A 26551-nucleotide genomic window follows, 5' to 3' on the forward strand; every position below is an offset into this window, starting at 1 on the left:
AGATGTGTAGTGTGGGAATCTGTCTTTACAGCCCCTATATGAGTGATGGCACCCTTTATTCAAATAAAATAAGATTACATAAACATAATTTCTGCTTCTCCTGTGTATTTTTTCTACATCTAACCTCCTACCCATTCAAATTAATGGTAGATATAATTCAAACAAACCTCCTAAAGTAAAATATGATCAAGGACAGGCAATGATGATGAAATATTATGCATTTTAACGCAAATATAAAATCGGAAAATCCTTACTGTCATTGTACCAGTAGAATGAAATTGAGGCTAAAAATATGTATAACTATATCATATATAATAATACAATGTTATGCAACAACACATGCACACACATTGAAAACAATTTTCAATTTAATAACAACAGACCAAAACAAGTTTGTGTTAATTAAATACAAATGAGCCAAGCAACAATTAATGGTTATTTTGTACATATAAACAACTTAAGCATTTGCTCAAGAAAAATTACATTTAACTGAATTTTATGTGTAGTACTGGCAGAAAAAAGGTCAAAACTCATGTATGAAAATACTCAATAAGACAAAGATATAATGGCTTGCCAACAAACAGTTACAGAACTGACCTGCGACCAGCTTACAGTTTGTTAAGTTCCTAAAAAGGTTTCAGATATGTAACACGAACAGTGATTTCTTTTCTTTTTTTTTAAGCAGAACTTAAAAACATCCATACCTGTAGACAAATATTCATCTCTGCACTTGAGATTTAATAACTAGTCAATCTCCTGAGCAACTTCATGTAACATGGGTTCTTGTATTAAATGGTACTGCATTGGTTAGTTGTCAAATTTGAGTAAAATGAAGGATTTACTCTGAAAAATACAATCTGACTTCTAAACCAGGTTAATTCACCACAGCATCAGACACTGTGTAGGAGGGAAATGCAAAAACCTATGACCCAATTTAAAAAAAAAAAAAAAAAAAAGGCAGCCCCTTTGGTTGTGAAAATGGAGCATCAAATATTCAGTATAACTGTTTAGTCCATCTCTGTGCAACATCCAGGTTCACATACTTACATAACCTGGAAACAGATCAGTGCCATTAGAGGCTTATGTGTGTGGTCGGGTCCTGCTTAAAACGTCCCCCAAATAATAAAAACATAGCATTTTTAATAAACAAGCACAGAACATCTGTTTTGTTCAGGTGGGTCACTCCAGAGGCGGCCTCGCAAAATATGTGGAGATTTTCTTCATGTTTCGTGGTGAGCGGGTTGTCTGAAAAAGAAAAAAAAAAACACATAAGTTACCAGCTATACAAAACATGCATGTAAACATTAGCTCTGACAAGGAGGGGTGGGCCTGAGTTAACAATCAATCAACCAGTAACTCTGCGTGTTTCTTTTGTTAATCACTTTTTCTGATTCAGTGACTTTTGAGCTTGAGTTTCTAAACCGGCCACATTTCAGGTAACAGAAAGTGAAAGAATGTGATAATAACAACACACAGGAGGGCCAGGGGAAATGACAAATGTTGTGTTTTCACAGTAAATTCCTCTACTGTTAAATAAAAGAACCAGATCACTCCCCCTTGAAGAAGTAGTGCCACTTCTAAAACAACTTCATTATTTTTATTATTTCCCACGATCTAAAAGTTGTGTCAAAGACATATAGTGTTTATGTTGACAAGAAAAGCTTTGTTTAATGGGATAGTTCAACATTTTGGCAAATTGGCCCATTTCCATAATCACTATAGTCATAGCAGTAGGTTCGTTACCTTTAATTGTCGGTGCAAGCTATTTTTAAAACGGCGGAGCAGAGCCGCGAGCTGCTCAGAGCTACGCTACGGAGGCTCATGGGATTTCTTGGTTTCCCTCATCAAACTCATCAAATACACAATCCAACAACTCCAAAACGCTCTGGTGGACAAGTTGTGACCTGCACATTCACCACGCTATGAGATAATAACAGAATGTTATGAAACTGAGCCGTTTTCGAGGTAAATACAGAGTCTGCTTGCTGAAAAACTGTCCCTGAACGCAACGTGCATCAGCGGTTTTGCATGAATTTACCTCTAAAACAACTCTGTCTCGTAATGTTCGGTTATTATCTCATAGCGTGGTGAATGTGCAGGTCACAACTTGTCCACAAGAGCATTTTGGAGTTGTTGGATTGTGTATTTGATGAGGGAAACCAAGAAATCCCATTAGCCTCCGTAGCGTAGCTCTGAGCAGCTCGCCGCTCTGCTCCGCCGTTCTAAAAATAGCTTGCACTGACAATTAAAGGCAACAAACCTACTGCTATGACTATAGGGATTATGGCAATGGGCCAATTTGCCAAAAATGTTGAACTATCCCTTTAAGAGGGCAGGGTGGAGAAAGATTAAAAAAAGGAAGGAGATTTACATCTAAACCTGGGAGTTCTGTACTTACCGGTGAAGCTGGTGCTTGTTTCTTAGAGTTACTGGGGCTTTTTGGAGATCTCGGGCTTCCGTGACCTTTCTTCATCTTCTGTCCCATCGCGGACAGCCAGTCCGTCCGTCTGGGAGAGTAATTCTCCTTGCCACTCTGTCTGGATGAGGCTTGCTTGTCCTCTGTGTGACAGTCTGTTTGGACCGGGCTCTCCTGCGCGGGGCAGCAGATACCAGACAGTGCCCGGCTTTTCTTGGCCGCGGGGTAAAGTTCAGTAACACAGTCACATTGTTCTGCAGCCGCGCAGCCTGCGGTTGCGCCGTCGCCCGTCTCCAGCCGGCGTTTGGCCCGTCGCTCGGCCGGAGAGCTGCTGATGCTGCTGCTGATGCTGATGCTGATGCTGCTGCTGCTCGCCGGGCTCTGCGGGCACGGGCTCAGCACCCTGCGGAGGGGAGAGCCGACCCGACCGGGGGAGCCGTGGCGCGGAGACAACCACTGCTTGATGGAGGTCGGTGTTCTCTGGCGAGCGGCGGCAGCAGCGGCCTTCGCATCCTGAGACTGGAGCGGTGAGGTGGTGCCCGAGGGCAGAGGCAGCGCGGCTCCACTGGGGGCGCAGGCAGCGAGCCGGGGGGAGGCCAGGCCGCCGAGACTCTCTGTTCTCTGGGTCTTGGCAGGAGTCGTCTCAGCTCTGACTGGAGCCCCTTGAGAAAAGCAGAAGTCATTGTTAGTTCGACTCAACAAAACAATGATTTATGAAGACACTCTTCCATATTTCATGTGCTTAGACAGCAGAAATGTTTTTCTGGCTAAAAACAGTGATGGGAATAACAATGTTAGAAAAAAAACGAGTAATCAAAAAATGTACAGTTTCCCCCGTTATAACGCCATTACCGTTACTGATAGTAAAATGTGCCGTTACATAACTCAAAAAACCTGTCACAAAATAAAACACTTGCTAAATATGTCCAGATCCAATGTTTAAGAGATGGAGAAACATTTTGAATTTGATGGTCGTGCGTGTTTATTCGAACCAGAATATACAGATGAGGAGCAGTGGAAACTCGACTAGTAAAGTCTGCCAAGGAAGCCAACATGAACAAAGCTACGTGACAAAATCACACAGTTTGCACTGCTCTCTCATATTAATGGAGTTTATGCACAGTCTATGTTGTGTGGTGAGGAACAGGTGGATGTTGCAAAGCATGTGTAGTGATATTTTGAGCATAATAGAGGCCAAAGTCACGGTTTTAAAGTTCTGCCCCCATTACTTCGCTGTTTAACTGCAGTGTAGCGCAGCTAGCAGGAGGAGATCTTGGTCCTGGCTGCACATATTTTCTCAGGTCTTTTCCTATGGTAGCACTCGGGGACCTAGAGGTGTAGAGCGTTATTTTGAAAATGACCGGAATTCTCCTTTAAGGTGTACGTTATATACGCTTTTTTTTAAATTTTTTTTTTTTAATCAATCTATCAACTGGTCGGAAAAAAAGCTGTTTATCTGGAACGAACCAGCTCACTCCGTATCCCTACGCACAGACAGATAAACGAGAGGTTAGGGGCGGCGAGTCCAAGCTGTTTGCCATATTTGAGCATTTTATTAAAAAGTAACACAATAGTTACTTTTCCTGGTAATTGGTTACTTTTATAATGTAGTAATACAGTTACTTTTTGGGGAAAGAAACTTCTAACTATAACTAATTACTTTTTTAAAGTAACATGCCCAACACTGGCTAAAGATAAGACAAGCAGAACAAACAGCATATGAGTGATCACATGGGAAACGAGCGGTAGGTCGGTAGATGAAACACTCACTTGTGGGGGACTTTGGACGCGCCCAGCCCACAAGGTTGGCTTCTCCCGCCGCAGACTGCGCTCCATCCATTTCCCGCCGAAGCCTCCAGATCCGTATAGTGTAGTCATCCGAACAGGAAGCAATCTGCCAACAGAGCAGTGGGGATTACACAGAGCCTAAATCCAGCTTCCTGGCCTATTAAAACCACTCAGCATTACAGGAGGGAAACACACACAAAAAAAAAACCCACAATCATTTGTAGCTTTTTCACAAAGGAAACAAGACTGAGACTATGGTAATAACACGGATGACTGTGACCTGTTTGCTGTCCTACCTTAGTGAAGTCTGTTGGACACCATGACACGCATGTCACCTCCGCACTGTGGCCTTGAAGCGTCATGGGAGGATGTCGAGGGTCAGACATCTGAAATGTAACAAAACACATTCATGATGCTGCAAACATAAAACTAAAACTAATCCCATTACATAAGACAACACAGTGGAGTTAAGGCCTTACCTTCCAGATGTACGTGTGATTGTCACTCGAGCCGCTGGCCAGGAACTGGTCATCTGGGCTGATGGTGGACTTGACATAAAACGTGGAGTTCTGGTGGCCGCTGAAAACCGACACTGTGGAGGAAAAAAAAAAAAAGCAGGAATATTAAAACTAAAATTGTGATTGAGAGAGCAAACAAGCCTAAAAAAGAGCAATGGAAACATATACAGTAACATCGGCCTACAGAAGATGCAACCAGAGGAGCAGAAAAACAAAGATCCGGCACTACAAGTATCTGCTGCCTACTGCAATGTTTCCAAAGTGCTTCAAGATGGCTGCCCGGCCCTGCCAGCTGATTTGGTGCCATTTAGCCGCCCAGTTAGGGCTCCAAATCTCTCAGATCTTTAGCACATTCAAATCTGTGATTTAAAGGTATTAGCATAAGCACACAAAGTCCCTGCATCTCAACATTTTCTCTGTATCAGACAGGAACATCCTCCCTGTGACAGTTAAACTAAACACCATTAGTTTGCAGCCCCATCTAGTGATAAACGGTGGAAGTAAATAAGTGATTAAAAAAAAGGAAAAGGCCTCTTTTGATACAGTTACACAACACGTGTAGTAGGAGACGGACGGAGTGGAGCAAGAGTTTTTACCTGGAGTCGTTTTTACCCCACTGACGTTGAACATGTAGATATTATCATCAGTGCAGTTACACACGACATTGGATCTCGTGGAGTCCAGAGCAAGTCCAGAGTAACCTGCATGACATGCAAAACAATAATTAGTTTAGTTTTTTTATTTTTGCATTCATCTCCATGTAAATGTGACACCGAACAGAACTAACCCAGTCGCATGCGCATGCAAGAGCCCGGGTACGGGAACATCTGCAGCGGAACTGGTTCCTGGATGTGAGCGGTGTAGTTCTTCCTCAGATCCCACATCTTGACGACTCTGGTTAGGGAGGACAGACACAGAAAAAAATAATCAATGCAATGCAAAACTTTGATTTTTGAGTCATTTCACAAAAGGGTGCATAATAATAACACGTGACGTAACAGCGGGGTCTTACCCATCAACAGCTCCAGAGGAGATGAGGGTGTGCTGATCCCGAAACAAAACTACTGTGACGCTTTGCTGGGTGTCCTGCAACAAAAAGAAAAGAAAAAGATGAAGCATTTGATCTCTAGTTCACTTAATTTCAATAAAAGAAAGAAAGAAAGCTCTTAAGGACACTCACCACGCTGGGAGCCATGCCGCGCATGTTGCTCCGTCTCTTCTTCGTCTTAGAGGGCGGGTTTGGCTCTGCTTTATTATGGGCTCCGCTGATCTGTTTAACTTGTTTGTAGGAACCATCTGAGAGGAAGACACAACAACACACCGTCACAAACTCTGCCAAATAGACAAATAACAACAATCTTTCCGGTTTTGTCTTGTAAAGTCTGTCATCTTCTACCGCTGCTTCAAAAATAAGATGAGGGTGTGGCAAATTAAAAACATCACAAAGTACCAAAAAGAAACTGAAATCTAATCTAATCAATACCTTTTTTGCTGCACCTGGTGTCCCAGACCATAATATTTCCATCTCTGGCTCCAGTGCAGAACACAGCTGTTGAATACAGAATGAACAAAGCCTTGTTAATGGGATACATATGAATTTTAAATGAAGATTTTTTTCATTATGAGCCAGTTTCCTGTGTTATGCATAAACCGACTCATCCGTTAACATCAACATAGCAGGGAAAACATTATATAAATATTCCAGTTATTAACGGGTTACCATAGCGCCTACGTCTACTTTCAATATGATGTATTACATAATCTAGACACCAAGAACACTGTGTATTTTAAGAGGCGGCGAAGGAACAGTAATTTCCGCTGGCAATGTATTTATTCTCTCAGGTGGATAATGGACTGCACCTTTCTCCTGAGGCGCGAAGGCAACTGATTTGAGGCTGCAGAGGTGGCCCTTGAAGTTGCCCAACATGTCTCCTGACTTCACATCCCATAACCTGGCCATCTGATCACCTGCAGCAGTCACCTGAGGAAGATAGAACAAGGGTTTAAAATGCGCCTCATGTGCATAGTTGATGTAAACTCTTTTTTTCTTCTGTAACTGCCTTTTTCTTTCCTCTTCTTTTTACTTTTTCACATTTTATCTGCTGTATGTTTGTTTGTATATGCTATTAACAAAAACCTATAAAAACGTGTTTTTAAAAAAAAAGTGTCTCGTGTGCAATAAAAAAACAAAAAAGAAACCTCAAGAGGCCACAACAGCGTATGAAAACAAGAATAAATAGGTCTTAAATAGGGATGTCACGATTATAGATTTTCTTAGTATGATTATTGTCAGAGAAATAATCACGGTATTACGATTATTATTACAACACTATGAATGTGTAAAATCAAATATAGTCAAAATATAATTACATTACTAATCTCTTAATATAGGACCAGTTAGGTGTTTGAAATAATTGTCATCTTTACCAAATGTTAAGGTTTTTTTTTACAATACAAATGAAATGCTAACATATAACCAATTCAGTGTTACTTTAGATAAATGGACCAGTATCTGTGTGTTTACCTTTACCTTGGTGCACATCTGCAGATATGGTTCCAACATCATCTTTTTTGGAAAGTGACGGTATTTAGGAATCCTTACGATCAATTAATTGTGGCGTTTAATACCGCGATTTATTATGAAAACAAGCAATCGTGACATCCCTAGTCTTAAATATCGATAAAAAGACACTAGATTACATTAAATCCTGCCAATAAACATGTATAAAGACAGAATTTAAAGGATGCCTCTGGCTCATCCTGATTCACGTTGGACTAACCATAACTAATTAATGTATACTCACCAACTGAGGCTCTCCTGGCACCCAGGCGATGTCAAAGACTGCATTCTCATGCGCCAGCCACTCTGTAAAGTTCACATACCATGATGAGCCACTGACATTTCCTGATAACACACACAAAAACATCTGAGAACAAAGGAGTGTCACACATACCTTTGAGGAGCGGGTTTTCTCTGCTCTCCGTGTTGTAGATCCTCACAATGCCTTCCTCATTAGCTGCTGCCAAGATGTTCTGCAGGTTTCCGGCTACAGAGGGAGATGAGAGAGGAGGAGGGTAAATGATAAACAGCCACCGGCTCCAATGTGCTTTAATATCTAGTGATGAAATGCAGCCAGGTGCGTTACCAGAGGAGAAAGACAATCCAAACGGTGGCACCGAGTCTCCCAGGTTCCCGTAGGAGATGTGCTCATCGTGTCGAACACACTGGTAGCCCTGCAGCAGGGAGCTCAGAGGATACCTGGACCAAGAGTCTGCAGGGAGGGCTGTGGAGAAAACAGCAGTAAGTTAGGTGAGATTTTGCACTTTTATTGGTCTTTAAAGCTTGGGATCAACTAAAATATTCCAGTTATGTAAGAGTGCACAATTGAATATATCATTCTTAATATGTAGCTACATGTTTATTTCATTAATTTAACCAGAAATGCAAAAACCAAAATCTCAAATCTTCTATAATCTGTCACTCTTTCAAAATCCATTAGTCAACAAAGCAAATCTTCTAAGATTACAATAAAATTTGCAGCAGGCCAACACACCCCTCCATTTTGTACCTACATGAGTTACCTTTCAAAATAAAACAAAACCCTAATCAACCATGTCACTGCATTTCCTCAAAATACAGGCTTTCAATGTATATTATATAGTATATTATAATGTTAACTTTACATTCTCTGACTCGTTTGTTAACATAAACCAATTCCTTCCCCTGCTACTTGTTAGTTTGCAAAAAAAAAAATCGCTTTACCTATTGCCTATTACCTATGTAAACTACCAAAAATTCTTCTCCACTTCTTGGTTTCACAAATGTGAGGATTTGATGGTTGCTCTTGGTCATACCTGGTTGTACTGACTGTCTTTTGGATTTAGACTGTGGGTTAAACTAAATCATCTGTTTGCATATTTGAACTGTGAGAATTGTCTGTTTCCTTATATCCTTTATAAAATTGCCACCAGGGTAACTAAAAATGACTACAAACGTAAATTGCATGAGATTGCAATTTAAGTCACAGGAGCCGGGTTATTAAGGCCAAGATGAGATCTCTCTATATATATTATCAATTTTAATGACATGATCAAAACTGTAATGCACAATCCATGATTATACATTGTGTTAAAGGGAGCTGCTTCTGAGAAAAAGTTAAACGTATGCATGAAACTTAGCAGCACCCAGTTTACCCCTGAAACTCCCCTCCACATTTTTACACGTCCTAGGAAATCAACAGACTTTTTTTTCTTCATTTATTTACAAAGGAAATGCTTATTTTAATGCTTAATGCAGCTTTTAAACCCTACGATGTTGGAGTAAAGTAAATGCAGACAGGAAACAGATATATTTAGATCACTCTTCTGTATGTTAACCTAGCTAAGGGCTCATCTTTAGCTGAATAAAGCAGCACAATAACGCACAGTGATCCATTCCCTCCACACAGACGCATTGTCTCACCGTGTTGCCTCCTTTTCCCAACTCCTCTGTCAACGATAGAGCGGAAAAGCATCGCTGCGCTCCTCCACAAGACGATCTGGACTTATTTTTGTATAATCCAAAGAAGTTAGCCGGTGTGTTTCCCCCCTTGTGTTGCCGCTGCTGCTTCTGCTGGTGCCTGGTTGTGTTTCCCGCGAACAGATCTTTGGCTCCGAGACCGAATCACCCGCTAAACCCGCGTCGCGCTCTGGTCGCGCTCTGCCATTGGTGGAAACGGAGACTTCCGGTAAAGCGGCGCATGACAACATCCGCTTTGTCTGGGCCGCCAGTTTGTAAAGTTCAAAGTAAAACCAAAAAAACAAATAAAATCTTGGTGTTTAAGTCAGAGTTTGAACCTGAACAGTATATCTCAACTTTCTCCTGTCTACAAAACAAAAAAGCTGTTAAAACTACCATTATGTACTGTGTTTAATGTCTTTAAATGATATGTAGGCCTAATCTTGCGTCTAATTTAGTTATTTGTTTTTGCTTTATTCTTTTTCATTTAATTATTCTTCTATTTCTTTTTTTTAGTTATTTATTTCTATATAAGCTTTTGCATTGTTTACTTTAGTTAATTTCTTCTTTTACTTTGATTGTAGCTGTGTAATGAATTGCTGTGTTTGATATAAATAAAGGCAAATGAACAGTTATTATGCAGGGAGATAGATGATATTATATCATTGTGTGACTATTAGTGATGCGTTAAAATGATACCTGCTTTGGGTGGTTCAATCTATTAACACTGTGTCTTATTTTGTACATTGATGATAGGCTTTGTAAGAAAGATCATTGTCAAAAACAACACTTGCTTAGATATATGTATAACCCAAATATGTAAATGTGTGCTTATATTGTCACAAAGTTGTAAATAAGTATTTTTATTATTATTATTGCACAAATAGTTATGTACAAACATTCATGGCATTAGTGTCTTTAGAAACTCAATAAAGGAACATTTCAGAGCCCAGGGAAAGAGGGGGAAAAAAACTACAACAAAAAACATAGTCTTTTTCATAAGATTGAGGGTTTTTTAATGAAATGAAGAAATTCGTTATGAAACATATAAAACCTAGGAGTCGATTTTTATAAATTTGCACTTGTGTGTGTAAATAAGTAAATGAACGTGGAAAATATTGCTAGAATTTTATTGTGAAAAGCCAAACAAAAAAAACCCTCCACACCGGAAGTACACCGGTTCTTCTGTTTCCTGTTCTCCTCCTCATGATGAACTCCTCCTCCTGACGACCAATGGGCGCAGACAACGACTGGGTTTATTATTAAATGATTAAAAACTGAACAATAATGTCGCTCTCCACTGCTCGTTCTTTCCTATCGGAGGCTTGTTATGGAGAACAGGAGCTGGACGCCAACTCCGCGCTGCTGGAGCTGGACAAAGGTGCGTTACAGCCGGCGGTGCTAACCGGTTAGCATGGGGCTCTGTGCACTGTCTTGTAGTCCCATGTTTTTGTGTGTGTGGTGTTGTTGTTTTATGCTAAACGTTACCGAGCATGTGAGGTGTGTGTGTATGTTTGCTTTGTCGTGACTAGATAAATTGCTTTTTTCTTTGCAGGGCTGCGGTCGGGGAAGCTGGGGGAGCAGTGTGAGGCTGTGGTGCTCTTCCCCAAACTCTTCCAGAAGTACCCGTTCCCCATCCTCATCAACTCCGCCTTTCTCAAGCTGGCAGACATCTTCAGACTGGGGTATGGAGCCTTCTCAGAGGGGATGAAGCTGCCTTCATAAGCTCTTGTTAACCATTTCCATGTTTCCCCATATTACACGTTGTTTCTCCATTTTTTCCCCCTGTTAAAAGGGTTTTTTGGGAGTTTTTCCTCAGTAGATGTGAGGGTCTAAGGGTAGAGGATGTTGTAATGATGCTGTGTAAAGCCCTTTGAGACAAACTGTTTGCCTTGACTTGCTTTTAACACACTGGTGCTGCTGACAGACACCACAGCTGCCCAGTTACATTATGATTTTTAATGCCTGCTTCAATTATGCAGTCACCTCCCTGCCGGTTTTAAATTAAAATGAGTCCAGTTTATTATGGGGCCACATCTCTTAAAAGGGCAGAATAAAGATAATCACCGCCAGCCTCCAAAATAACAATAAAGTTGAAAACCTTTACACAAATTGAACATTATGCTCTCAACAAAGAAGGAGTTTATTGCAGGGCTGGTGTGTCTGACCGTTTTACTTTAATCTTGATGCAAACACTTACCTGTTTAGTGGATTTAGATTCACATTAGTCCAGTTGATTACGAGGCCACATCTCTTAAAAAGGTGAAATAAAGATCATAACCAGCCAAAACAACAATAAAGTTGAATTGAAACTTTTCCAGAAAGCTTTTACACAAATTGAATATTATTCCCTCAACAAAGATGGAGTTTATTGCATACAGTTTATTGGACCGTTTTACTTAAATCTACATGTAAACAATAAACTATCAGCTCGTTACAGCTGCTGGATTTTATGCATTTAATCTAATGAATTAATTAATGGAGTACTTCCCATTCTTATGTTTGTTTTTAAGGACTCAGAAAACAATCTTAAGATATTTTGTGGTTTAATCATTTGTAATAAGTTATAGTTGACTAAATGAAAATGCAGTTCATTGCTGGTAACATGTGATTAGTGTGGCTGGTTTTACTGTGGCACAAACATCTTTTTAATGAAGGTTTTTTCTGATTACAGGAACAACTTTCTGCGCCTCTGTGTGCTGAAAGTAACTCAACAGAGTGAGAAACACCTGGAGAAGATCCTCAATGTGGACGAGTTTGTTAAAAGGGTGTTTTCAGTCATTCACAGCAATGACCCCGTGGCCAGAGCCATCACACTGAGGTAATGTGCAATGAAAATGGATCAAAGCTTTGTATTTTGTTTTTTGGCAGAGGATTCGTGTCAGGGGGGAAATACATAGTTGCTAACGTCCTGGTTTCCAGTTGTCTGAGACTGAAAACAGTTTCCCCTGTTGCTCCCTCTGTTCAGGATGCTCGGTAGTTTGGCCTCCATCATCCCAGAGAGGAAGAACGCCCACCACACGATTCGCCAAAGTCTGGACTCTCATGACAACGTGGAAGTGGAAGCCGCCATATATGCTGCTGCAAGCTTCTCCGCACAGTCAAAGTAAGGAAATCCATTACTTAATTTTAGTTTAGTTTTATTCTGTCTTTTCTCTTTTATCCTGTTGCTATTTGTTGCTGCTGCTGCACAAATGTAAATTTCCCCACTGTGGGACAAATAAAGGAATCTTAATCTTAATCATGAAATGCAGTGTTGAAACATGTGACGGCGTTTTGGATAATAGGAATTTCATTTTATTTATTTCATCTGGTTTTCCTGAATTTCAGAGACTTTGCAGCTGGGATTTGCAACAAGCTCAGTGAGATGATTCAAGGTAAAATCACATCACACAAGACAGTTTATTCATCCCACACGTGTGAAATTTGGTTGTTACAGAAACATTGTAGCATACGAGGTAAAAAAAAAAATGCAAATATAAAACCTGTAAAACATTAAACAAAAGAGAGAGGCATTCTGTACAATTATATAGGAGTATATACAGTTACAGTTATAGGAGTATATACAGTTACTCACAAAAATAGAATACAAATTATATATACACAGACATTGTTGATAGTTGTAAGGCAGAAAAGAAACTATTGCACAGATTGAGGGTGGATAGGAGTTTACAGGAGTAAGGTGTGCAGTGTGTACACAAAAATGGTAGGGTTGGACATGAATAAATAAAAAACTGTATAAATACAGCCTAAATAGTGGAGTGAAAACTGGAGATGTGAGATCACATTCAGTAAATTAATTATTCCAAATTCATAGTGAATCGTCTAAGCGACAATTTCTGTTCAGAGGAGAGTGTTATGTTCACTCCGTCTTTAACAAAGGTTGAATCCACTCTGTACCTTTTCCCCCAGGTTTGGACACTCCCGTGGAGCTGAAGCTGAAGCTGATTCCCATGCTGCAGCACATGCACCACGACGCCAGCTTAGCGTCCAGCAGCAGAGAGCTGCTGCAGCACCTCGTCAGCTCCTACCCCTCCACCCCGATGGTCATCGTCTCCCTGCACACCTTCACCCAGCTGGCCGCCTCCTCGCTCATCGACATCCCCAAGCAGGTACAGTAGGGACCACAACGCCTCTGTACCTGCTGTAGTATGACTGTAATCGTGACTAAATTGTGACTGAAATGATCAATCAATGATCAATCAATGAGTTTTTTACCTGGTTGAATAAAGGATATTGATATTGATTGTGACTAATGTTGAATCCTCATCCTTACAGTTACAGCTCCTCCTTCAATACCTGAAAGATGACCCAAGGAAAGCTGTGAAGAGACTCGCAATCAATGACCTAAAGTACCTGGCCAAGAAGGCTCCACATCTTTGGATCAGAGAAAACACTCAGGTAGACGCCCGGGTGTTGAAAGTGCACCGCGTGGTCATGACCATGATGTCTCATTACTCTCTCTCACACATACAAACACCTAGATGACCCCTACTGCTTTGTCTCATTTCATGTTCTGTATGTCACCTAACATAATGAGTGGGGGGTTGAGAGGGGAGGGGGAGAGACAGGGGCAGGAGGGGGGAAGGGAAATTGATGATAATAATAATAATAATAATAATAATATTTAATTAGACTTGTATAGCGCTTTTCAAGAACCCAAAGACGCTTACAGAGAAACAAGAGAAGGGTAGTGGCAGATGGGGGGGCAAGCAAAAGACAACACAAACAGGTACAATGACAGTTACAGGTGAAAGCAAGATTGAAGAGCGGAGGGGGCTGATGGGAAGGGAAGGAGGGGGCAGATGAGGAGGGTTGTGAGGAGAGTATGGAGGGAAAAAGCCAAGGGGTGAGGTGGTTAGGGATAAGGGAGGTTGTAGGTTTTCAGACGGGATTTGAAAATTGAGTGACCGATTGGATGCTGATTTTTATTTTCTAATTTATTTACTTATTTTTTCTCTTCTCTTCTTTTCTTGTATTGCTCCTTATCACAATTTATCTCAATCCATTTACTTTTTTTGCTGTGTTGCTGTCTCATATCTTTATGTTTGCTTAATGTTTGTCACTGGTATTGCACAATAAAAAAATAAGTAAATAAAAAGTTAGTGAGAAACCTGTAGTAATATGTGATGTGAATGTGTTTACAGACCCTGTGTGAGTGTGCACTGAGCAGCCCTTACGACAGCTTGAAGCTGGGGATGCTGGCCGTCCTCTCCACGCTCTCTGGAACAATCGCCATCAAGCAGTACTTCACTAACATCACAGGTGCTGTTTGTTTGTGTTTACTCGGCTCTATCCGCTCTTATTTGTGTTTTTATGGGAAGGAAAAGACTAACACTGGAGGACTGATCTGTATTCCTCTCATCACTCAGGTAGCTCCTCGGTTTCCCCCCGGCTCACTGACCTGGTTAAACTGGCGCAAGAATGCTGTTACCACAGTAACCTGGCAGTGGCTGCTCACGGGGTCATAGTGCTCACCAACATCGCCATTTCCTGTCCAGAAAAAGGTCTGTTGGTTGGCAACATCTAATGGGCCTGGGTTAGGGATTACTCTAATGCCAGCTACTCATGCAAATGATTTAATTTCAGATTCACCCGCCTGATGTTTGCTCTTGTGTTTGAGCGGCCGTGTCGTGTGTTTGATTATCCTCCTCAGACATTGTGCAGCTGGAGCAGGACACGGTTCTGGGAGTGGAGGCCCTCTTGATGCTTTGCAGTCAGGACGGCAGCCCCAGTGCCCAGGCCACTCTCAAAGTAAGACATTATTACCACAAGGCAGTTGATATCACTGGAATAAATGCATCTGGAATGAGGCTGGATATTGAGCATCTGTACTTTTTTTTTTTGGCAGCGGTCGAAATGTGTTCAGCATACGGTATTGATGCTGTAACGGTCACATGAAGTGGGCATCGCATTGCATGTGTTTAGGCAATGTTTAACATTTGGAAAGCTTGGCCTTAAATAATTAGTATTTTTGCTTTTTGCATTTCAAAGACACAAAAATGATTGAAGCTTTGTTTACATTTTTTGTGTTCAACTCACATGAACAAAAACTGGGTGCTGAATTTCTAATGAGGTATAAAGTTCAAAAAATGAAAGAAACAGCACTCCAAGTTTGAAGATTTATTTGCCATACAGACGTTTTGGGTCTAGCCCTTCCTCAGTGTGATCTGGCAAACAATAGTTTTTAGTTTGCATCTTCAAACTTGGAGTGCTGTTTCTTACATTTTTTAACTTTACACCTCATTAGAAATTCAGCACCCAGTTTTTGTTCATGTGAGTTGAGCACGTTGTCTCCCATTTATATTAATAGTAAAAAGAGAAATGATTGATTAATTTATACAACTTAAATAATATCCATCCACCCACCAGCCTGTCTCTACATTAACACTTTCTGCAGTTATACCCAACTTTCCCCACTTTGTTTTTTACTGTGTCAACTCCAGACGGCCCTCACTTCATTGGTTAAGATGCTGAAAAGTCGGACCCATCTCAGCCAATCGGCCGTGGAGTTCCTGCTCGGCCAGCTCCACTTGTCCTGCGACTCCTCCCGTGTCCTCATGTGCCACGCTCTGGCAGCCATCGCAGCTCACATGCCGGTGCTGGGCGACAGTATGCTGGGAGATCTGGTGGACCTCTACAGAGTGGCCAGTCACTCCTCCACCGACAAGCAACAGGAGCTTCTGGTGAGAGACGGAGCTTGAGTCACACATGAGCTGCTGTGGAAAAAAGTTAAATAAAGCTTTTAGGTTGTTAGGCACAGGTACAAGAGACCCACAACAGCATTTAGACAACATCTGAATAGGGATTGTGTTTTTGGCAGAAATAAAAAATAGCCTTTTTAATTGTATCATTGAAAATGTATTAACGGTTCTGAAGGCAAATACGCGATTTCAAAAGTCGCTGTACAATGAACATTGCACATTAGCGAGTTTTACACCATCTTCCTGTGCAATATTTCACAATAAAAGCCAGATTAAGAAATTAATAGAGACTGTCCACTGACACGTACAGAGGAAGTGTTGAGTTTGTAGTAACGGCGTAATGCAATACATAAAAAAAAAAGACAAATGAGAGTCAATAGACTGTCAGAATCAATACCATTAAAATGTGGCTTTTTATTAAAATATGACACATTTCCCATGAAAACATATGAGATTGGGGAAAAAAGCCAATTAGCTTATAGCTTCTGCAGTTTAGCCAATAATGATGGCTCCAGTCACTATTTTAGAAAAATGATAAATGTCAACCACGGAAACACGGCTTTAGAGGACAATTATCAAATTTGCTTTCATAATAATTTCTTCATAAAAGTTGACTTTACTGTCACTTTAAATTCATTCTTTATTGTTTTGGTGCTTTTATTGGTATTTCAACACTGCCTGTGTAAATAGCATCCCTGTTTCTTTGATTCTGCTCCAGGTTTCCTTGGCAACAGTGATTTTTGTCGCCAGCCAGTCGTCTCTGTCAGCTGACGTGAAGACGGTCATCAAACAACAGCTGGAGAATGTTGCTAATGGCTGGACAGTGTACCGCATTGCACGCCAAGCCTCGCGCATGGTAACAAAAACAAAACAAAACATATATCTGATGTTTCTGTGATCACAATGTTCTGCTCTTTAACTGCTCATCGTTAATCGGTAGGGATGCCACGAGTTCTCCAGCGAGCTGTACCAGAGTCTGCGGACCCGCGTGGCGTCGGAGCACTTCTACTTTTGGCTGAACAGCCTGAAGGAGTTTTCCCAGGCGGAGCAGTGCCTGAGTCACGTGGAGGACGGCGACTACAGCGGAGCCATGACCGCCATCGCCGAGGCCCTGCGCTCCTACCAGAAGGGCATCGCCTCCCTCACAGTCAGTTCACTGTCAGAAAACCTTCACCAATGGCGTGATGCTTTAAAGGGATAGTTCAACATTTTAGCAAATTGGCCCATAGCCATAATCCCTATAGTTTTAGCAGTAGGTTCGTTATCTTTAATTGTTGGTGCAAGCTATTTTTAGAACGGTGGAGCAGAGCTGCTCAGTTGTTTTCTAGGTAAATGCAGAGACTGATTGCTGAAAAACTGCCCCTGAAGGCAACGCGCATCAGCGGTTTTGCATGAATTTACCTCTAAAACAACTCTGTCTTGTAACGTTCTGTTATTATCTCATAGCGTGGTGAATGTGCAGGTCACAACTTGTCCACCAGAGCGTTTTGGAGTTGTTGGATTGTGTATTTGATGAGTTTGATGAGGGAAACCAAAAAATCCCATTAGCCTCTGTAGCGTAGCTCTGAGCAGCTCGTGGCTCTGCTCCGCCATTCTAAAAACAGCTTGCACCGACAATTAAAGGTAACAAACCCACTCCTAAAACTAGGGATTATGGCAGTGGGCCAATTTGCCAAAATGTTGAACTATCCCTTTAAAGCAGCCGATAGTCTGGTCTGGAGAGAGTTTTTGCTATTGAAGTTGGTTTCGCTGCATCTCTATTAGTGGATCAACTCTCTCCTAGTATCTGACTGTATCTTGTGAGGTCAACTCAACGCTGCCTGTGTAACTATTTAACTGTGGTAATTAAACCATGATTATGCACACATTATCTGATTAATCCCTCCCTCCAGGCTGCCAGCACTCCTCTGAGCCCCCTTACGTTCCAGTGCGAGTTCATTAAGCTGCGGATCGACACCCTGCAAGCCCTGTCGCAGCTCATTTGTACCTGCAACAGCCTGAAAACCAGCCCTCCTCCTGCCATCGCCACCACCATCGCCCTCACCTCGGGTAACGACCTGCAGCGCTGCGGCCGCATCTCATTACAGGTGAGGCACTGTGTCTGCAGAGAAGTAACCCTGCAGGGAATAGGTCCTTTTTTTCCAAAAGCTGTCACATTGTAAAGTCGTTGTATAGATGCTGTAGCACCCCATATTCTTACCAGACCGCTACCTGGCATCATTTTGTGTCTGTTTGCACTGAGGTAGCATCTGAAATATATATATTTTTTTAGCTTATTATTATTCAGGGGCTAAAATAAATCTATGAAAATTAGATGGTTAATGGCACATATCAGGATTTCCCCTGCGAGAACAGGCACATTATAAAATCCATCCTTTTAAATCAATCAATCAATTAACAGGAAGTAGCTCAAAGTGCTTTACATGATAAAAAGATCATAAACAGAGAGGACATTTACACACACACACATTCACACACCCAAAATTAAAACACTGAGGAAACGCTGTTTGCAGTGAGGAAAATACTAGAGAGTGGATAAAAAAATCAGATAAAATAGGAGAATGGAATGGAATGGAATAAAATAAAATAGAAAAATATATGTATGATGTATAAATAATTCAAAGGAATGGAGATGAAATTTAAGTTTAGAAAACAACAAACAGTGCTATGAATCTAAAAATAATAAAATTTGCCAGACTAAAAAGGTAGGTGTGAAAACAACCCAGAGTAGACGACTATTTCACTATCCTTAATAAATGTATCAAATACATATATTTTCTCTTTCCCACAGATGAAGGTTTGCATGGACGAGTTCAGAAGCCTCGCAGCGCGATACGCTGATTTACACCAGGCCTCGTTTGACGCCGACTATGCCACCCATCGTAATGTGGAGCTGTATCCTTCAACATGCACGCACACGCACAGTCACACTGGCACAGTAATGTTTATTTTCTTTGCTGCAGTGTATTTCTCCTTAACTGCCTGTCCAGACAACAACAGAGCTGTCTGCTTGTCTCCCATGTGATCGAAGCTTTGATCCTGGACCCACAGGCAGCCAGGTGAGAGATGCTGCTGAGATGCTGAGTCCAGAGAGGCAGAACAATATGATTTGGTTTAAATTTTTGTGATGCTTTTGAAAGAAAAATGTACTTTTCTCTTTATAAATGTCAGTAAAGGTTTACACTGATTTTGGCATTTGTGAAAATAGATTCTTTGTGGTCGACTGTCGGCAAAGAATGATAAATAATCTCCTTTTGTGCATCTTGTTGAGTTTGTCAAGCAGTATGTATAAAATCCTGTGACAACAGCGTCATGAAAATAAATGCATCCTATTAATTTGTTCAGAAAGGCTTTTCACTGTATCCACATGCTTGAGTGTTTTGTACTGAAAGTGCTCTCTGATATGGCACTCCTCCCCTGAAGGCAGTCTCCTGGCAGACGTTTGTCTCTAACAGATTGTCTCCCTCTGTTCCTCTAATCTAGTTTTCAGGAGTACGGCACCCTGGGGTCGGTGCAGACGGAGAGTGAATACGAGCGACGGATGATGTCTGTCTTCAACCATGTGCTGGAGGAAGTGGAGGGCCTCACCAAGAAACACCCCCCGGTTTCATACTTGGTGAGTTATTAACCTGCTGGTCGTTACTTCTGCTTCCAGGTTTGCTGCAAGGTGTCCAGAGGTTGTAACGACAGATGTTTTGGTGTTAGCTAATGTTATGTAAAGTGGTGTATTTGTGATTTGTAATGTTATTCTTCTGGCACACCCATCAGCGCATTTTTAATTGATTTTACTTTAGTAATAGATAGTTTTGGAAATGTTTCTCAATGTATATACTGTATATCCATCTTTACTGGATATTGTCTATATGCTAAGACCATTTCACAGCCGTCTTGTTGTTAATATTAATCGTTATATAATATTAAAAAGGTGGAATCAACCTGAAGAGATTAGAATATAATATATTTTAATCTCAACAAGACATCTACTTGTTTAGAAATAGGAATGAGCTGCAGCAGATTGCCTATAATGTGAATTATCTACGTGTCTTTCCAGCACACAGGTTGTCTCTGTGACGCTGTCATAGCTCTGCTGAAGGTCCCGCTGTCTTTCCAGAGATATTTCTTCCAAAAGCTTCAGTCAACAAGCATCAAGGTACCGTAACTCATTATATAACCACTTTAATTAGAAAAGCACAAACATATGGACATCCTAAGGCAAAGAACACGCTGGCTGTGTGGTGTGAAACATCTTACTTTACTTACTTCCATCATACCAGCACATTTTACATAAAACATACACTTTTCAATATCATTGTCGATGCCAAAGCTGAATCTCAATGTGCTTTTTTTTTCTCTTTTCCCACAGCTCGCCATCTCTCCATCCCCACGAACGCCGACTGAACCGATCCCAGTGCAGAACACCCAGCAGCTGACGCTAAAAGTGGAGGGGGTGGTGCAGCATGGGACGACTCCCGGGCTCTTCAGGAAGATCCAGTCTGTCTGTCTCAATGTCACTTCAGTTCTGCAGAGCAAGACGGGCCCCGACTACAAGGTGAGCATTGGCTTTTTACCGTCATCTTTGATTTTTGATTTTTTTTTTTTCAGTACAAAACATCCTCTCCTCCTTTTTGTGCAGTATATTTTCCTGTAGTGTATTGTTCTTTGATTTGTGTATTCAGGCTTGTAATCTGATATTCGTACACCTATATACACTACACTACACTCCATCAGCTCTGTTGTTGCTCCTTTGCCAATAACACTTCTCATATTTTCTACCTTTCAGATTCCACTCGACACTAAAACTAATGAGATCGAGCAGCGGGTAGAGCCACACAACGACTACTTCAGCACCCAGTTCTTGCTGAATTTCTCCATCCTCGGCACTCACACCGTCACCGTCGAGGCCTCCGTGGTGGACGAGAGCGGCACGGAGTGGAAGACGGGGCCCAAGACGACGGTGTCGGTCAAATCCCTGGAGGATCCTTACTCCCAGCAGCTCCGCCACCAGCTCCAACAGGCTGCAGCCCAGCAGCAGCAGCAACAGCAGCAGCAGCAGCAGCAGCAGCAGCAGCAGCCCGCCCCACAGAGAGCATATTCTCGCTTCTAGTAAAATGTGTCTTAGCTTTTGTGCTTGACCTGTTTTTGTTTTGTAGAAATTGAATATGTAAATATATTTGTTTTTTGAATGATTAAAAGATCAAGTTTCACTGGGTATAATTCTTTCATGCACAGAATAATGGAGACATTCAGGATATGATTCCCCATATGTGGCCTTCTGTATAACCTGAAGGTGAACATCACCCACCAGAAACGTATAAATTGCTTCTAATTTCCTCTTCGTATTTTTAATCCGATCATATTTCATGCTTGCAGTGATCTCTAGGACAATTTAGTACCATGTCCTTGGTTTTACTGTCGGCTAGAAACACCACCAGGGGGCAGCTGCATCTTTGTCTGAAGAGCACTAAAGTCTCTGATGTCAGACCCCCACTTGTCTGAATCATAATGTTAAATGGTCAGCATCTAGTCTGTTTACACTACATAAATTTACCTTTTACGTTTTTCCATGGTGCTGACCTTTAATATTATGCTTTTCTTTTGTTTTCACCAACAGTTATGAGAACTAGTCCTACATCTCCATATTCACTTACTAAAATAATGATGCAAACTCTGTCATCTGTGATGTCTCTATTTAACAGACAAGTAATTGCACTGACTTTGATGGTGAAACTCATACACCCACACTGATGATGATGATAGTGATGTAATCTGAAAACTATTTGCAACTGGGAATTAGTCCAGATGACTTCAAATGAAGTCATAGGATTTAGTCACAAAATTACAGAGACAGTTTCTTGTTCAGGAAGACTGAACCCATCAGCACTTGACATCAAGGAGTCTGCGCACTTAACTGGCAAGAGGCTGGAGGTGAAGCATCACAGCATCAAGTCAGAGGGAGTAAAAATGGAGCTTCCACTTATGGTTTTCAAAATAAAAAACTAGGTACTCCGATTCAGGTTGATCATTTGGCAACAGTAAAATACTGGGAATGCTGTGATCTCTGCCCTATGTCTCTGCTTAAACACTGGAATTTGATGAAACATTATACAGCTTGGTAAATTTCCAATATTTTAATGAGGAATACTGTTCTTTAAAAATGTACATACAGTACATTTCTCTCTAGATTTGTTTTCCAATGCCACATTGAGGCAAAGTGGATAACAGAAATGTTCAAGTAGTTATTGAATAATTTGCATTTTTGTTATGGAATTTACAGTATAGGTGGAATATCATCAAAGGCATATTGATTATTAATATAAACAATCTTTATTGTTAATTAAGTCGAACATTTGGTATGAAAAAGCAAGCAAGCAGACACCCAGCTCAAAAACTGTAAAATGCAAATATAGCGAAATTGTGGAACTTTGAACTTTGAGGCAGTGGCACAGTTTTTCTCCAACTTCTGGAAATAATGCAACCATACAGGTGGGATAAATACATATAACATAAATAACAAAATGAGAAAAAAATAAAAACGTTAATGTTATTCATGTACTCTAAACCCACAAACAAGTGTAAAATATCAATACTACTACTACTAATACTACTACTACTAATAATAAGTTTATTTGAAACAGGGACAGTGCACATTAATAACATTACTGTAAATGATTAGTACATACAATTACGGTAGTTACTTTTGATAAGCTATTGAGCATCAGTTTTTTTTTTAACCCTTTCACTCATTTGACTAATCCTGCTTATCTCGTGGAGCTTTTATTTTGAAGGAACGTCGGACCAGTTTCCGTCGTCCGCGCGCTGTTTTCCCGCACGTTGACGCCGTGTGAACCAACCACCGGGGTTCTGGAGAGAGCGAGAGGGAGAGAGAGGGATAACGGGTGATGCCACTAGCCGAGAAACGAGAAATCGCTGCTGTTGTGTCCTCCTCATCTGATGTGCACATGTCGTGTGTGCGTAGCGTTGTGTGGCGGCGTTTGTCTAACGACGAGCAGCAGCAGCAGCAGCAGCAGCGTTGACCGAGAGGAGGAGGAGGAAGAGGAGGAGGAGGAAGAAGAAGAGGAGGAGGAGGAGGAGGAGGAGGCCCCCGGCACGAGCGAGCGAACGAACCAAAACCAACCGCCGCCTCGCGCTTTACAACAACCGTTAATGGGAGCTCGGTTACTAAGCTAGCTAACGACTTGACGACAACCACAACGACGACGACGACGGTGGCGGCGGAGGCTCCGGTGGTGGTGGCGGTGGTGGTGGCGGCGGCGGCGGTGGCGGGGATGATGATGATGATGAAGATGAAGAAGACGATGATGCATTGGTGGATTATTTATCCCGGTGTCTCTGACTGAGATGGAGTCAGCGACGCTTGAGCGCAGCAGCTGCCTGCTAGCAGCGAGTTAGCTAGCTAGCGAGCTAACGGTCCAGACACCGTGCAGCCCCTCTCCCTCTCTCCCGCCCCCCCTCCCTCTCTCCCTTACCGGAGCAGCAGGCAGAAGCCCCCCCAACTGGATAACGATAACTAAATGGGTGCAATTGCGGCTTCTTTTTCTTTTTTCTTTCCTTTTCTTTTCTTTCTTTTTTTTTTTTTTTTTACATGACGGGGTTTGTAGTAGTAGTAGTAGTAACGTTATCAGACGTTTCCGCCGCCGCTCTGCCTGGATTTCACGTTATTAAAGAGGGTAAACATGTCAACTAGCAGCAGAGATTGCTAACTTAACCACCGTTTAAGGATATAGCTACACGTGATATTAGTTTATCTCGCTCCAGCAATTAGCTACACCCCCCCCCCCCCCCCCCCCCCGTCTCTCTCTCTCCCTATTTCCCGTCCCCTCCAACCCCCCCAGCCTGCTGTCCTTGGATGCTTCACTGACATTAAATTGGGGTGAGTAACAACACTTTAACTAAATCACAGGGGTGGGTCGACTACCACAGACACACACGGATATTGAGGGTTTTATTTAGCACAAGTGTCATAAAACAAAAACACACCGTGCGTGCCTATGAATGAGCGAATGAATTGCCTCTATTATGTTTCGCAATAATGTTTTACACACACGACGTTTAATGACATCTGTTCCCGTTAATGCTGCTAACTCAGCCCCACGGTGCTGCTGCTGCTGGTGGTGCTAAGCTAGCAGCATGTCATCATGACCACGTCGCTGACTGACTGACTGGCTGGTCCTTTTATGGTGCTGTGTCTTGTCTTTCGCCGTGTATTACTGGTGCTGGTACTGGTACTAGGCTTGGGTGGCTAGCTATCGGGGCAGTACAAGCAGTAATAAACCCCGAATGAAGCCCTTTAATGGTTTAATAATCTGAAAATAGCCTCCACTACTACGCGCCTTTCGTGTACGTTTCGTGCAGTAGCCTCACCCTGAACCGGTTCGCGGCAGCAGACCCTCTCAGGAGTGTGTTTTACACGTCTTACCATTGGTTGCTTCTTCTGCGGATTAGAGCAAGTCAGTTTGTTTACAGTCCTGCTTATGTTAAGTACACACATGACTCGTGTTGTTGTCTCTCTTTTTTGCTTCTTCTTTATGTCAAACAAGCCGGGGGATGCTAACCACAACCACCGCGGCTGCTGCTGCTGCTGTTGTGTCTCTCTCTCTCTGTGTTTTCAGACGGTGTGTATCAGGATGGCACAGCTCTTGGACGGGGCCGGCAAACTGGGCTGGGTTCTGCTCAAGGCTGTGCTCCGTTTCGTGTTTATGTTGTTCAACAACTGTGTAGCCATCCCTTCCTACTGCTTCTACCTGCTGCTCCTCCAGCCGCTGAGAATATGGGACAGGTCCACTTTCTGGCTCATTGAAGGAATCATGTTCAAGTGGTTGCTGGCCATGGTGTCGTCCTGGGGCTGGATTGCAGGCTACACAGGTAAGATAATAGTGTATTATTTGTGCATTGTGCTCTGGATTGCACATAGACATGTATATTTCCATACTTGGTTTAATAATAGTAGCTTTACTGATGTTTCCCATCAGCTTTGCTCAAAATTGCTCTAAAGGCGGTAAAGTTGCACCATGGGGTTTGTTTGTCCTTTATGTGTTTACATTAGAATTGCAGAGGTAAACATCCGTCTCACTGAAAAAGATGAAGCAGAAGATTGTTTATACAACAGTTTAGAAGATATTCTGGGCAGACTCTTCTAAACATTTGGATGAAAAAGTGTTGTTGTGTTAGCTGCACAATAATAAGTTATGATGCAGCTTTCTAGTCAAAACAAGACGATAGCTGTTTAAATCCTACAACATGAACCCAAAATGTAAAATTTACTATTATTAGTCACAGATCTCTTGTGAAATCATGCATTAGTATTTACTTTTTTTTGCACAAAAAGAACAAAGACATGCCATTTCCTTCTACCTGGATCACAGAGTAAAGTTACAACATTAAAAATTGATGAAATATCCATCTTGTTGTGCAGCAGACATAGTTTTTTTCATCCAGCTGAATAGAGGAGTTTTTTAGGATGGTGATGAGTGCTGTTGAAAAACCGTCTGTGCTTTTTCAAAACACTCAAATGTCAATAAATGAGTGGTACAAACTGGGGCTAATTTCCCCCCAGCCGATGACTGCTGGCCTCTGTATGAACACTGAGGCAAAAAATGTGTAGTTGCCATCCCACTGCCCTCTGTCACTAAGTGTTTTTTTCTTTGTCCTGAATTAGAAATAAGTCAGTGACAGGGTTAGGGCAGACGGTTGCATAAAAATGAGGTAGTTGAAGGAAAACGAATAGAAATGCTCGTCGTTCTTTTGAATCTTAAGTGGCACAGCTGCTTTTGGCTTCACTTTCAATAGAGCATTTCCATCCGAAGCAAGATTACTTTCTTCTATTGTAGTGATGCTGTGAAACCCTCCTCACCTTGAAAAGCATAGCTGAGGCTGTTTTTTATTTATTTATGCAGTTATACATAGTCACATTTGTATTTTTGGTGCATATGGTACCTTTTCACCTGAACAAGGAGTTTTACTCACAGAGCTCAAACAAATAACTTATTAATCCTGCTGTTCTGATAACTTGGTGATTGTTTCAGTTGATTTTCAAGAGAAATGCCAGATTTTGTAGTTTCAGGTTATCAAATGTGTGATGATTTACTGCTTGTCTGATATGACAGCAAATTACATCTTTTGTGTGTTGGGTTTGTGGTTTGGCAAAACAACATACAGTACATGTGAAGACATGGCCTTGGGCTCTGTATAACAGTGGCAGGAACTTTCTTTATATTTCATATTCTAATTGAATAATCAGGCTTAACACATAATGAAAAGAAATGTATGAGCTGCTGTCTAGCTGAATACTTGATTCACAAAGGCTTTTTTTCCCTTGCTGTAAAGAGAACATACCACATTTGTTGATTCCTCTCCACTGGCTGGTTGAGGATGGTGAAGTGATTCAGGCTGTCAGGGGTGTTTGGTTGCACAGAGCTGTGAGCAAAATGCTTACAAATTGCTGAAGTGGTGAACATGGGGCGCAACAAGGCACGCTGATTAATATTGCAAAGCTCTCAGCCTATAGAACACCTGGTCTTTTGTTGAGTAATATGTGTTACAGACCAGTGAGAGTGTTTTGGAAGTGAGACACCATCCAGGTGTAGTATGTGGAGGAGGACTCTGGTTG

The 26551-nt window shown here is 41.6% G+C and overlaps 3 protein-coding genes across 5 annotated transcripts in view; 2 read left to right on the plus strand and 1 right to left on the minus strand.

Moving 5' to 3' along the window:
- Positions 1-1179: 1179 nt before the first annotated feature.
- On the minus strand, positions 1180-9236 carry dtl (denticleless E3 ubiquitin protein ligase homolog; the record flags this gene model as incomplete). Its single annotated transcript, XM_084000605.1, has 15 exons — positions 1180-1245; positions 2399-3078; positions 4187-4310; positions 4501-4590; positions 4684-4796; positions 5319-5423; positions 5510-5616; positions 5735-5808; positions 5903-6018; positions 6206-6271; positions 6583-6703; positions 7527-7588; positions 7677-7769; positions 7869-8006; positions 9185-9236. 15 exons carry the CDS (start codon positions 9234-9236, stop codon positions 1180-1182), a joined length of 2007 nt encoding a protein of 668 aa, XP_083856731.1.
- Positions 9237-10425: 1189 nt separating this feature from the next.
- On the plus strand, positions 10426-21028 carry ints7 (integrator complex subunit 7; the record flags this gene model as incomplete). Its single annotated transcript, XM_084000479.1, has 20 exons — positions 10426-10601; positions 10776-10905; positions 11895-12041; positions 12189-12326; positions 12551-12597; positions 13133-13332; positions 13499-13621; positions 14368-14485; positions 14593-14727; positions 14877-14974; positions 15667-15906; positions 16643-16780; positions 16865-17071; positions 17817-18011; positions 18716-18819; positions 18915-18983; positions 19408-19540; positions 19976-20074; positions 20288-20473; positions 20705-21028. The coding sequence occupies exons 1-20, from the start codon at positions 10508-10510 to the stop codon at positions 21026-21028; spliced, it is 2925 nt and encodes a 974-aa protein (XP_083856605.1). The 5' UTR covers positions 10426-10507.
- Positions 21029-22847: 1819 nt separating this feature from the next.
- Positions 22848-26551, plus strand: part of lpgat1 (lysophosphatidylglycerol acyltransferase 1) — a 53853-nt gene continuing 50149 nt past the window's right edge. The window contains exons 1-2 of one of the 3 annotated variants that reach the window (XM_084001008.1): positions 22848-23815; positions 24555-24807. In XM_084001008.1, the coding sequence (XP_083857134.1) occupies positions 24570-24807 (238 nt within the window). In that variant the 5' untranslated portion in view covers positions 22848-23815; positions 24555-24569. Of the gene's footprint in view, positions 23816-23857; positions 24808-26551 lie in introns of those variants that run through there. The other 2 variants (XM_084001009.1, XM_084001007.1) reach the window with 2 other exon arrangements.

Source organism: Trachurus trachurus (assembly GCF_905171665.1).
Source record: "Trachurus trachurus genome assembly, chromosome: 24".
Classification (NCBI taxonomy): Eukaryota; Metazoa; Chordata; class Actinopteri; order Carangiformes; family Carangidae; genus Trachurus; species Trachurus trachurus.